General features: G+C 42.7%; 1 protein-coding gene and 1 long non-coding RNA gene across 2 annotated transcripts in view; one reads left to right on the top strand and one right to left on the bottom strand.

Annotated features, from left to right (window-relative positions):
- The first annotated feature begins 16 nt into the window (after nucleotides 1-16).
- Nucleotides 17-13,088, top strand: part of LOC144212305 (uncharacterized) — a 16,997-nt gene continuing 3,925 nt past the window's right edge. The window contains exon 1 of the long non-coding RNA XR_013329741.1: nucleotides 17-624. This is a non-coding gene — a long non-coding RNA (uncharacterized LOC144212305). The remainder of the gene's footprint in view (nucleotides 625-13,088) is intronic.
- LOC144212295 (FRAS1-related extracellular matrix protein 2-like) overlaps nucleotides 1,721-13,088 on the bottom strand; it is a 13,630-nt gene continuing 2,262 nt past the window's right edge. Inside the window, exons 2-4 of the mRNA XM_077740050.1 lie at nucleotides 12,450-12,539; nucleotides 2,571-2,690; nucleotides 1,721-2,501 (exon numbers count right to left, since the gene is read on the bottom strand). Of these exons, the coding sequence (XP_077596176.1) occupies nucleotides 2,489-2,501; nucleotides 2,571-2,690; nucleotides 12,450-12,539 (223 nt within the window). The 3' untranslated portion in view covers nucleotides 1,721-2,488. The remainder of the gene's footprint in view (nucleotides 2,502-2,570; nucleotides 2,691-12,449; nucleotides 12,540-13,088) is intronic.

Consider the following 13,088-nt stretch of genomic DNA (forward strand, 5'->3'; position numbering starts at 1 on the left):
CGATTAAAAAGGTTAATAGGTAAATGTTAGTGTTTTTGGTTATCGACCGTTTCTTTATTTTTGAAATGTATGACATGTTATTTGGAATAAATTTAATTTGTTTTGCACACTTTAAATTTAAATGATCAATAGTTACGACAATTACTGTTTATTTCTTTTCTGTAATGTACTTTGGGGTGTTTATTCCTTTTTAATGTACTGTAATGTGCTTTGGGGTGTTTATTCCTTTTTAATGTACTGTAATGTACTTTGGGGTGTTTATTCCTTTTTAATGTGTACTGTAATGTGCTTTGGGGAGCCAACAGATCTACGGCTGTCCGCCAAGGGACGCTGTGATGCCAAAGATTGGCTGTGCAATGAGCATTTTACAGGTAGAGTGAGTGGACCAAGTTGCTCACCTGCGACAGTGGAGATGGTCATTTTTTTAACGTTTTCAAGGCTGAAAATATGCAAGAACAAACTTGATCGGATAACTAGAACGACTTTCTTTCCTGGTGCTGATCTCGATCGAGACCGAAAGACTTTCAAAACTTAACGCACAATAGGAAGATTTGCACCAGCAGGATCATCGATGCGTTCGTTGAGAAGGAACGGCGGGCGCATGAACTTCATTAAAATACAAAGGTAAGTCCGTAATGGCGGTTTGTTTTCATCCAATGTTCATTGTGCAATGTGTCAATTGAATGGATTGAATTGAGTGCTTTTATTGTCAATCTATAAGTCTAATGCGATTTAAAGCTTCCCCACAAAGTGCACAAATAACAACAACAAACACACAGATAAATAAGCAACAAATAATAATCATAACTTGTACATAATCGTTAATAAAGACATTTAGGCATGATAATTTTTCATCTTAAAAAGTGGTCGCCTTGTGAGGCTTAAAATAATAACCATTTGTCCCATCTACAGTCTATAGTAGAGTCCATGTAGTAGTGTGTATATACTTTTGATATTTGGCCATGAAAAATGCGCTTTGCGAATGTGTGTGTGTGTGTGTGTGTGTGTGTGTGTGTGTGTGTGTGTGTCACGTTTTGGAGGCGCACACACAGACAAGGAACGCCCGCCCCCTGCAGGCGTCTTGAGTTCTTTTTTTTCAAGTGATGCTTTCCTCAGGCTGCGGTTTCATCTTCTGCGTCGCTTTCAAGTCGGGAAAAAAACAGTGACAGGAGGAAAAGTTTATTGTCTCTCTCTTTCTCTCCTTCCTCAAAATCTGTCACAATTCCCTAAATATTTCTCCCTCTCTCTCTCTTTCTCCACTTTTTCTCATCGTCAGTGTCAACATCAAAACTCTAGATTTTTTTGTGTGTGGTATTTTTAAGATGTAAGTGGGCCAGGCGGTGAGAAGGTTTATCCTATTTGTTACAATGTCAGTTTTCACTCCATTGTGAAAATATTCACCATATTACTACGGCCACTGAAAATGAACCAAAATAATAGTGCTGTACTGATTTTGGTCACGTCCCAGGTCTGATCTTGCTCTAAATTGCAGGATTGCATCTCATTTTCTTCAAAAATGGAAGTCATTTTCAAAGGAGAAACTTTGACTTATCTGTATTTCCAACAATGACATGAGGGCCTTTTCATTGATTGTGAATTTGTGTATGGATTTCCACCATGAACATTTGAATTGGTCTTGGGATACTAACTCCATGCACCCAAAAAGTTTGCCACCTCAACTTTCGACACCCACCCCCCCCTTCCCCCTCTGGGAGCACTTTGGAGTCCAAGTTAAAACGTCAACGTTCAACTTTAACAACGAGCCTGGCGCGCCCTCTGTGTTTTTTCTTCTCTCCAGAGTGCAATGTTTGGATATTTTCTTTGGACCACGTCTTTCTTCATCATCCCTCGCGGCGTCCCCCGTGACTTCATTACTGGTCGGCCCGCCAAGATTGGCCCACGCGTCTTTGTCGCGTCAGACCGAGTGGCGACAGTCCTGAGGGCCGTGGCGGTTCGGTCGGCCCGACGGTTCGCGGCTTCCGTGCCGCGTTGCTTTCAATTAGCGGGGAGATCTCGGAGGAGAAAAAGCCACTCGTTTGCCTCTACTTTTTATCCGTGTTTGAGACGGGCCCACAAGTCGTAAAGACGGAGAGAAGAGAAAGAATCCACCGGGGCGCCTTTTAACGAGAAGCCTCGTCGTAAGACTCCCAATCGGAAGAAAAGCACAGAAATGCGTTGAAAGGACAAAAGGAGCTTTTTTTAGACTGCCCAGCTTTTATTCTGAAGGTTGAACTTTGTTCCCCGACGTTGCGCTAATGTGACGCTTGTGCACTTTTTTTGTTTGTTTTGTTTTAGCTTTGTGATTGCTTTGTTCCAAAAGCACTTTCCAGGGCAGCCATAACAGGTTCCCACAGAAGGACACGGAGAGTCTTCGCCCGGTCCTAGTTGCCGTCGTTGAGGATCCGTATCCGCGGTCTGGCCCGGGTCGAACCGGACCGCCTTCTGGAAATTTCCCCGTTAGCCCCGCCCCTTCTTGCCGCTTCCGTCCTCAGTGGCGTCGCCTGGCGAGATAAAGCAAAATAAGCGACAGCGCGGTGACGTTAACGGCCTGAGCGCTATCTATTGCCCACCTAGCAAAGAGGTCTTCCCCAAGAAGCCCCTCCTTCTCGGCACCACCTTCACCGAGGCTCCGCCTCTCAGGTCCTTCTCCAACGAGACTCTGCACCGGTGGTCTCGGAATGTTTTGCCCGCTAGCAAAAAAACAAACAAACTTCTGCTGCGCTTATCTTGAACTTTTCTTGTCTTGCGATATTTTCCCTCTTTACCCACAATGCAACCCTTCAGACAGGTCAAGTGGAAGTCGATGTTATACATAATAGAAGCATGCTCCTGACACGCACATGGCATACATTATTCAGCAGGTTAGCGTGTCAAAAATGTATGACTTGACTCTGGCTCACTGTTTTATTGACCTCATTTTATAGCGCATTTACAGTATGTCCATTCCTTCAGTATTTATTGGGCCGGAGTAAGATTGCAAGATGGTTCTCTTTTTGACCTTTCAAATGGGTTCGAAAAAGCAGATTTTTCAACTCCATTTAATTCCAGTCAATCCTGCTTTCACGCAACGTTGCTTTTATTTTGAAAAAAGGCACAGACGTGGCATCTGCAGTGAGCTAGAAAATTCTTCAGGGGTCGTTGCCTAGCCGCGGGGTGTGCCAGAGCACCCCCAGGGAACCCAAAAAGTAGCATGGCGCCCGGCCCGCCTCCCCCAGGCACCGAGCGGATTGAATGTTAACTTCCTTTTTGGCGCACCTCTAGTGTGGCTTTCGGGCGCCGCCACTTTTTGCTGGTTGAGCGCACGTGCCGACGCCTGCGGCCGTTAAGGAGTCTTATCTTGCACATCTTTTGTTGGGGTGGCAGTGTGTGTGTGTGGGGGGGGCGCTTCTTTCCCTTTGATAGAAGTCATATCCATCGGAACAATGAGTTAATACACCTTGTTTTTTCATAGCAGGGACAGAAGGAGCTATGTATGCAAATCAGCCTCGGTGATGACATAAATTAGAGATGCAGGGAAATATAAATGATTGCTGCAGATGTACCAGCGTCTTTTTGGCGCGCTTCTCTCTCTGTGTGTGTGTGTGTGTGTGGATCATTATTTTGTCAACAGGACAATAAAAGAGAAATATTCACTACCCAGATGACGAGGGCTGAGTGAGTGAGTTCTCGTATTTCCTTATCAAGACACAGAACTAGATTTTAGACAAGGGGATTTTTCCACTATGCATACTTATTCCACAATGTGTAGCTTTTCATGAAGAGGAAACTTTCCGCAATACTATGTGTCCTGCGAGTACAATCAGTGGATAGGCGTCAGCTGCTTGTTTCAGCCCGACCCCCGCTGCTTCAAGGTGGTCAGCTCGGTCGGTCGCTGCTGGACGGCTTGAGCCAAAAGCTCCCCCCTCCACCCAGGTTGGCCCAACCCCCGTCCATTCAACTTTTTCACCTATGTATGTGCCTTTGCCATCCCTGCCTGGTATAAACTGTCAAAAGCCAGTTCAAAACTTTTTTTTTTTTTACCTATTTTGAACATGGGCCATCAAAGTGCAAACCATTTTGACTCATTTAAGAGCACCTTTTTATGAATGATATTTCACCCATTTCATGATACTATATTGATGACAACAAAGGCTTTTAATTTGATATAAAGAAAGTGAAGAATCTGACATATTTTACTCATTCTTTTTAGTATAGCTGTTTCATTTTGATATCACATTTGACTCATTCTTCTTAGTATGGCTGTTTCATTTTGATATCACATTTTACTCATTCTTTTGTGGCGGTCTTGTTTTAGTATCGCCACTGAAGAGTTGGGCTCTTGTTCCCAACTCAATTACAATATGAACAGAAGGATGGGTCCGAGACTCCTCGACTACAATGTTAACAAAAGGCTCTTCCTGAGATTCTTATTTCAAGGTGGGATTCACACTGATAAGAGACCAGATGGAGGACTTCAAAGGGCAGAGGAACAAAGAGCAGGGCAGTGGGTCGGGACTTTATAGGACCAGCGGAGACAGAGGTCTGGATGATGTGGATTCAAGGCTGGAAGATGTGGAGCCCAAAGAAACCCACCCCTCACAGCAGCCCTGGACCAGCCCACATCTCATTATTAATCAGCGAATGAATATGCATTTTTGTTGGACTATAACTGGGCAAACGCGGGTTTGGACAATGTCTTTTCCATCCTCCGCTTTAGGACATCAACACTCAGCGGGCTTATTCTATGGGAGGGAGACCCGGAGCTCTGTATGAATCAATATGAATGGAATAAACCATCTGTGGATAAACTCGCACAACCCTGGTTTGTCTCCTCCGATGCTGAACACGCTCCATTGTTAGACTGGAGACTACAGAGTTAAGGAATTGGAGTCAGGTGAAATAGTTTAGTCTAACAGTTTTGGTGACCCAGTCCGTGAGTCGGTTGCGTAGACAGTTTAGGGGTTAAGGCCGATAACTCCGTCCGTGAACCAGGGAGGAAACTGCGTAGACATATGGGTTAAGGCCAGCCGCGGACTCTAAAACACGTCGGCGAACGTGGAGTCGCGGTTATCGAAGCACGTCGGCGAACGTGAGAATAAGGAAAAGTTAACCACGTCGGCGAACGTGAGGGCACGCCGGCGAGCGTGAGAATAAGGAAAAGTTAACCACGTCGGCGAACGTGAGGGCACGCCGGCGAGCGTGAGAATAAGGAAAAGTTAACCACGTCGGCGAACGTGAGGGCACGCCGGCGAGCGTGAGACCTTTCTCTTGGGACTTCTCCAACAGGCGCCTGATCAACTGAAAGGTAAGCAGAATACCTATTACTGAAACGTTAAAATTCTGCTATTGGATTTTTAAATTATGGAGAAGATGCCATAGAAAGGGGGTTTGGGAATAGGAGATTTCGAAAAGGTTGTAATATACCTAGAGTCGGAATTGATGACGATCCCAGGACGGTCGTTTTGAAATAGAGAAAACGTCGTATGAAAAGTTAAACACGTCGGCGAACGTGAGAATAAGGAAAAGTTAAACACGTCGGCGAACGTGAGAATAAGGAAACAAAGGAACAAGAGATTCCGGAAAGAGTTGTATGCAGGAGTTATTTTAAAGTCTTCAGCAGGGAAACAACTGGGGCCACAGATGTTTGATTCCTAGAATTGATTCAAAAAAAAAAAAAAAAAAAAAAAAAAAAAAAAAAAAAGTAACAATAGTAATATTTCTAATTCCTAGAATTGAACATACTAAAATTCTAAATTTATCCGGAGACTTGATCTAGATTGAATTGGTGAAAATGGAAGGATGTGAGAGTGCGGGAGAATGTGGAGAATGGAATGAATTGACAATTTTGTAAATGGTGAAAATGGAAGGATGTGAGAGTGCGGGAGAATGTGGAGAATGGAATGAATTGACAATTTTGTAAATGGTGAAAATGGAAGGATGTGAGAATGCGGGAGAATGTGGAGAATGGAATGAATTGACAATTTTTGTATGCAGATGTGGAAGCACAGGTTCTGAGTGGTGTTCAAGTTAAAAAACAACCCAAAAATAAGACGCGAGTTGGTGAAACAATTTTGTACTTTAAAAGGAAATGTACATATTGTAGGTCAAAAGCATGAATGGAATATGAATAACTTGTCCATTGCTTTGCAGAAAGTAGAGCGTGAAGTCACAGCTAAGGAGGTGAAGGCGGGGGCCGATAAAGCACCCCACAGTGGGGCCATAGAGAGAGAGCCCCCACCAGCCCAAGGCCCCCACCCCCTGCACAAAGCGGGGAGGGGTGGGGGACTGAGAAAGACAGGCAGAGAAAGTTAACAGAGAGAAAGATAGAGACAGAGATGTAGAGAGAGAGAGACAGAGATGTAGAGAGAGAGACAGATAGTTGATAATGTTATGATATATTAGTGACAAATTATGGGTCCTTTATTAAACACTGAAATTTATATAAGGAAATTCTTAGTGAAAGGTTATTTTTCCTCAATTTTAATTATGGTAATAGTGAGCCCAGAAAATGGCTCTTATTTTAAATATAACCGCCTTCTTGGAGCGGATAGGAATTCAATAGGGATTCCGCTAGTGCAATTTAGCTATCCTCATAGCTAATTTAGCAATATGAGAGTGATTTGTGATTCAGATTTAAGTATTAAGAATCATCCAAATTATTAAATGAAGACAAAGCAGAAATGGCATTGATCCAAATTATTAATGATATCAAACGAGAAGTTTACAATGCAGAAATGGCATTGATCCAATTTATTAGGTAAAGTTTAGATAAAAGTTGAGATAAAATAATTAATTTAGGATAAGCATGATTTCTATAGGATGGAATAAGATGAATCATGTTTAGTGCACGAAATATAATTCATTGTTTTTCCATCACTAGATGAAATATGCTTTAGTGTGAGTCATATTAATGACTATTAACCTAGTTCTTTTGAGATCGATTAGTGCTGATAGGACAGCAAAAGGTGGTTAGCTGCCAATAAGCCCTTTTCAGGGATGGCGCTCTCCACTAGTGAAAAAATTACAGACCACTGATGTCTGTGAGCGTGAATGGTTGTTTGTCTTTTTGTGTTTTTGATTGGCCGACCACCAAGATATAATCAATCCCTTAGATATCAAGGTGGAAAAGGATTTAGCAAATTGGAATCACTATCTGAAACCGCCAATAAGCCCTTTTCAGGGATGGCAGCGAAGGATTGGAAATTTGAAATCAATTTCTGAAATCGCCAATAAGCCTTTTTGGATGGCGATGAAAAATCCAGGAAAATTGTTTAGTCCAAAGAAATTTTTTGATGATAATGCATTGGACTGGAGGAACAAATCTGCAATGCGAAATTTTGAAGCACTGAGAAAAACAAAAACAGTGCATCATATGACATTCCAAAGTACCATTGATTTATAGGGATAATGGCATCCAAATTGTGTTAATGGATTAATTGACTGAATTGACAAAGTGTTTCATATTTTGTTACCATACCAAACGCCATTATTCACTACACGATTGGAGCTGAATGATGAGTCTAATCTGGCTATCTGTATAAAAGAAAAACTTTAAAGAAACGCACTAATTTTGAGTTAGCAGAAGAAGACTGTGTTTTTCAACAGGAAACATGGAGAAGACGCACGAGCAACCCAAAATGAGAACGTCCGTACAACTCTTGCTGACCAAACAGCAGACATGAAAATAGCTGAAAGGAGGATGCAGATACATCTTTGCACTGTAAGGAGGTTCTCTCAGTTGAAACGTTTGAGGAGACAGGTAAGATAAGCTTATTGACGCGATCAGACGTAATGGAAAGCATCCAATATTGATTGGAAAGATTATTGCTCGAGGAGCAATGCCATAAACCATAAGGAACTTTTATATTGGTTTTATTGTCTCCATAAAAAGTGAAAGCGTTTCAATTGAGAACAAACCTTCTTACAGATTTTTAAAGTAAACAATTAGAGAGAAAAAGAGATTACAATGGATAGATATGTAACTAAATTTTAATTTTATGCCAGGCTATTGGAAAATGTTGATCAAGAAAGTTTTAAAGGAGATGATTGGCAAACTCCAAAGACAATGGAATGTTACATTTGATAAAAAAGACTACTAGTTTGGGATATTTTGAATTTCAAATAATTGAGTTTAATATGCAACGCAATACACATTGTTAATTGAATTGGGACTTGATTAGTATGTGATTTATAAGTAATGAATTTTAATTGCCCTAAAGGAAAATTATGCTAGAAAATATTAACCCTGATAAACAGGGGGTGGTTACAGTTTAGTGGGTTCAATTCTTTTCAGAATGAAAAATGTTTACATTTGTTTCTGGATATTAATTGATGTGAATGTAACTGTTGCAGAGACCGGGAAAGCTGTTTTCCTGAGGAGAAAGCAGCCTGGTTCGCTTTTTGTATTTTCCCTATTTTTAGCACGATTAGTTAATTGGTGTAATTGCAGGAAAGGAAAAATCAGATATAGTTTTTGATCTAAACAAGAAAGCAGCGATCACAATAGAATAACAGCTAGTATATCCACTTTTGACTGATAAAGCATTCAGATTTTCACAAACAAAGTGATGGAATAAGTAAGATTGTTGTGATTTTTGTTCATTTGAGAATTAAGCCCAACCAAGTGGCCGTATGCAGGTGTTGAGCATGCGCTAAAGATGACAGCAGCTAAAGCAGCAGCGCAAACACTTACTGCACAGTATTCACAACAACAAAAACTGAGTCAAAACAGTATTAATTGATATGCAAAACATTGCATCACATAAGGTAAAAATGCATCTATACAGAAAGAACACAGAACAGTCTGCAGGAGACCTGTACACAGCTAAAGGCCGAGCGTGCCTCCAAAATTGAGCCATGGATTGAACCATGTCTCAACAGGGGGGATGATGGACATGGTACAGTGTGTTCCATGTCCCAGAGGTCTAAATACCTACTTTTACACTTTTGTAGAATCTGTTAAATTTGTTGCATCTGTTTGATTTGTTGCAGTCATGGTGTGCAAGGTAACCTCAGGCCCAAACGAGGACAACGTCCAAAAGAGTATGGGACTGGTAGAGCAAACAAACGTTCATGGAAGACCATTTCAACATCCTTTATGGAAGGTGAAACATGACAAAAGGCTAAGGGCAAGGCAGACCTAATCACAGAATGGAGGGTAACATGTTTGGAGAAACTTGTCCAAAGAACGGGCAAGCTGCCGTGATCCCTTTTTGTCTACTTTGCAGGAGGTGGTGAAGCCAGGTGACTGGATGCTGATCCCAGTCATAAAAAGGAAGTCCTGGTTCTCTCCACGAGGGGAAGACCCATTCGTGGCCCAACTCACCAACCTCCACTGCTGCAAAGATGGCTGAAATGTCAAAGTGCTTTCACCAATGCCAGGTCAAGGTAGTTCGAGACACAGGTGACTCTGAGTAGACTGGAAGTTGGACGGTATCAAAACCCTTGTCCGTAAAAACTCATCAGTCTACTCATCTGCCACGAGCACCCCTCACTTAACTTTGAGCTTCCATAGACTTTGCACCTCTGCACATTGGCCACAGTGAAAGCTGTTGCCACTCACATCACAGTGACTGCACTGTCAGTGACTGCCTGGGCGTGTCTGAACGCCCCACCCACAGAGACTCGAGTTGGAATACAAGATGGTGACATACTCCTATCACAGAGGAGAGTAAATTGGTATGAGAAGAACAAACTGGTGAACTACTATGAAAAAGATCTGTGGTATCCTGACATCCTGAATTCACTGGGTCTAGACGTCACACTTAAATCTGCAGTTAGGCAGATGAGATGCATTCTAGTTATTCGATTGATCGGGTAAAAACATCGAGGTCTTGCATCGCCAAAAGAGAGCACCACACACCTGGATGGGTAACTCCGATCCCACCTATATTGACGCCATAGGCGTCCCCCGTGGCGTTCCTAATGAGTATAAACTTGCTAATCAGGTTTCAGCGGGATTCAAAAGTATTCTAATTTGGGTAACTCACAACAAAAATGTTGATCGCATCAATTATATTCATTACAATGTCCAGCGACTTGCCAATTACACGGTTGAGTCGTTAGAGGCGGTACGTGACCAGCTAGCGGCAACATCCCTCATGGCCTTCCAAAATCGTATAGCATTAGACATGTTATTGGCTGAGAAGGGTGGTGTGTGTGCTATCTTTGGTGATGCCTGTTGTACTTTCATTCCTAATAACACTGCTCCAAATGGACGTCTCACCAAAGCTTTAGAAGGCCTCCGAATCCTGACTAATAAGATGGCCGATCAGTCAGGTGTGGACACCTCAATCTGGGACCAATGGATGGATTATTTTGGTGCCTGGAAAGGTTTGATAGGCAACATCCTCATATCTGCTGGAGTGCTCATTACTCTGCTTATTCTCTGTAGCTGTTGTATCTTCCCCTTAGCTCGTACTCTAGTCACTCGACTGATCGATAAAGCAGTGGGACCAGGCCCTAGAGGTCAGTATGTCCAGTTGCGCCAAACTGACCCCTCTGGACCCCTGCTGGGCACATGTTCATGGATATACTAATGTAGTGCTTCTTTGTTTTTATACTAATATAGTTTTACATTTCATTTGACACTAACCTGTGTGGTGTTGTTGATGTGGTCTCTTTTAGGAGACCAAGAGAGGGAATGAAGAATCTGACATATTTTACTCATTCTTTTTAGTATAGCTGTTTCATTTTGATATCACATTTGACTCATTCTTCTTAGTATGGCTGTTTCATTTTGATATCACATTTTACTCATTCTTTTGTGGCGGTCTTGTTTTAGTATCGCCACTGAAGAGTTGGGCTCTTGTTCCCAACTCAATTACAATATGAACAGAAGGATGGGTCCGAGACTCCTCGACTACAATGTTAACAAAAGGCTCTTCCTGAGATTCTTATTTCAAGGTGGGATTCACACTGATAAGAGACCAGATGGAGGACTTCAAAGGGCAGAGGAACAAAGAGCAGGGCAGTGGGTCGGGACTTTATAGGACCAGCGGAGACAGAGGTCTGGATGATGTGGATTCAAGGCTGGAAGATGTGGAGCCCAAAGAAACCCACCCCTCACAGCAGCCCTGGACCAGCCCACATCTCATTATTAATCAGCGAATGAATATGCATTTTTGTTGGACTATAACTGGGCAAACGCGGGTTTGGACAATGTCTTTTCCATCCTCCGCTTTAGGACATCAACACTCAGCGGGCTTATTCTATGGGAGGGAGACCCGGAGCTCTGTATGAATCAATATGAATGGAATAAACCATCTGTGGATAAACTCGCACAACCCTGGTTTGTCTCCTCCGATGCTGAACACGCTCCATTGTTAGACTGGAGACTACAGAGTTAAGGAATTGGAGTCAGGTGAAATAGTTTAGTCTAACAAAAGGCATAGCATCCCAGAAGAGTAGGCTTTCCTTTCAAACTATTCCACAACATGTAGCTTTTCATAAAGTGCAATACTGAGTGTCCTGCGAGTGCAATCAGTGGATCGGCATCTGCTGCTTCTTCTGCCCAACCCCCGTCGCTTCAAGTTTGTCGGTCAGCTCAGTCGGTCAATGCTGGATGGCAAAAATCTACCCCCACCAACCCACCCACACCATCCCAACCCCCATCCATTCAACTTTTTCACCTATGTATGTGCCTTTGTCAGCCCTGCCTGGTATAAACTGTCAAAAGCCAGTTCAAAACTTTTTTTCCTGACCTATTTCAAACATAGGCCATCAAAGTGCAAATTTTGGACCATTTTGACTCATTTAAAACCACCTTTTATGAATGATATTTCACCCATTTCATTCTACACAGCTATGTATGATGACAACAAAGGCTTTTGATTAAATATAAAGGCATAGCGTCCCATAACAGTAGGCTTTCATTTCAAACTATTCCACAAAATGTAGCTTTTCATAAAGTACAATACTAAGTGTCCTGCAAGTGCAATCAGTGGATCGGCATCAGCTGCTTCTTCTGCCCAACCCCCGTGGCTTCAAGTTTGTCAGTCAGCTCATTCGGTCAATGCTTGATGGCAAATAGCTGCCCCCCCCACCCCTCACCCCCACACACCATCCCCTCAAACCGACTCCTGCCACAAGCCAATGTCTTGGCCGCGGGTGATGGGAATGCGTTTGAAAGCGGCGACTCTGCCGGCGACTCTGCCGGCGACTCTGCCGGCGATGTGGCTAATGAGAAAGAGCCGGAAGGCCCCAAAGGAGGCCACAGATTTGTTGGCGTGCTCCTTTGTCATTTCCTCACCTGATTAGTAAAATAAAACCAAGGCTAGACCCAAAACTATCTTAGTATTTTAGAAAAATAGATCATGTGGTCTTTGAACATTGGAGAGCACCATTCATACTTTAATGCGCATCTGTCACTAAAAAAATCGACACTCTCTTCTCTGTTGACATCCCATTTGAATGTGCTGCTCTTTGCTTATAAAAAAACATTTGAATGGCCGGGGGTGCTCTTTACTTACCTTTGTCCTCTGCGCTGAAGTGAAAAACATCCCACGTGGCCTTTTCTCCTCTCCGCAGAACGTAGAACGCGCTCGGCACGTCCATATCGGCTGCAAACAAAAACAGACAAAACTCTCAATGTCTCAATGAAATACAGGCAAGGAATAACACTTTTAACTCTTGACGTTTGCTCTGAATAGCAATAGACGTCCAAATCGTTTTAATCACGCAGGCGACAAAAGTCCCCCAAAGTCACCCTGCTCAACTCCAGTTTTTCCCCTATTCAATTTTTATGGTATTTATACCTCTTTTTAGGACTACTTATTGCTATGTGCACTTGGTGGTGAAGCTTTAAATCTCATTGTATTTGTAGAATGGTAAAAAAGATGGGTCATTGGGTCCATTGAAATGTCAGCCATTGTGTATTTGAAAATGTCCACTCACGGTCGGGCCAAAGTCTCCCGTCCAATACTTTTGTCCCCTTTGGTTGCTGGGCGACGGCAAAGACGTCTGACGGTGAAATATTTCAAAGGTCTCGCGGGAAATGAAAAGCAACACCTTGTCGCTTTCACTTCAGCGAGTGGTCATGACGAGTCCATGCCGTCGCCCCCCTTTTAGATGGCGTGCTTTACTTTTTTCTTGATTCTATGATGGAAGAC

This window comes from Stigmatopora nigra, chromosome 19 (assembly GCF_051989575.1).
Source record: "Stigmatopora nigra isolate UIUO_SnigA chromosome 19, RoL_Snig_1.1, whole genome shotgun sequence".
Taxonomy (NCBI): Eukaryota; Metazoa; Chordata; class Actinopteri; order Syngnathiformes; family Syngnathidae; genus Stigmatopora; species Stigmatopora nigra.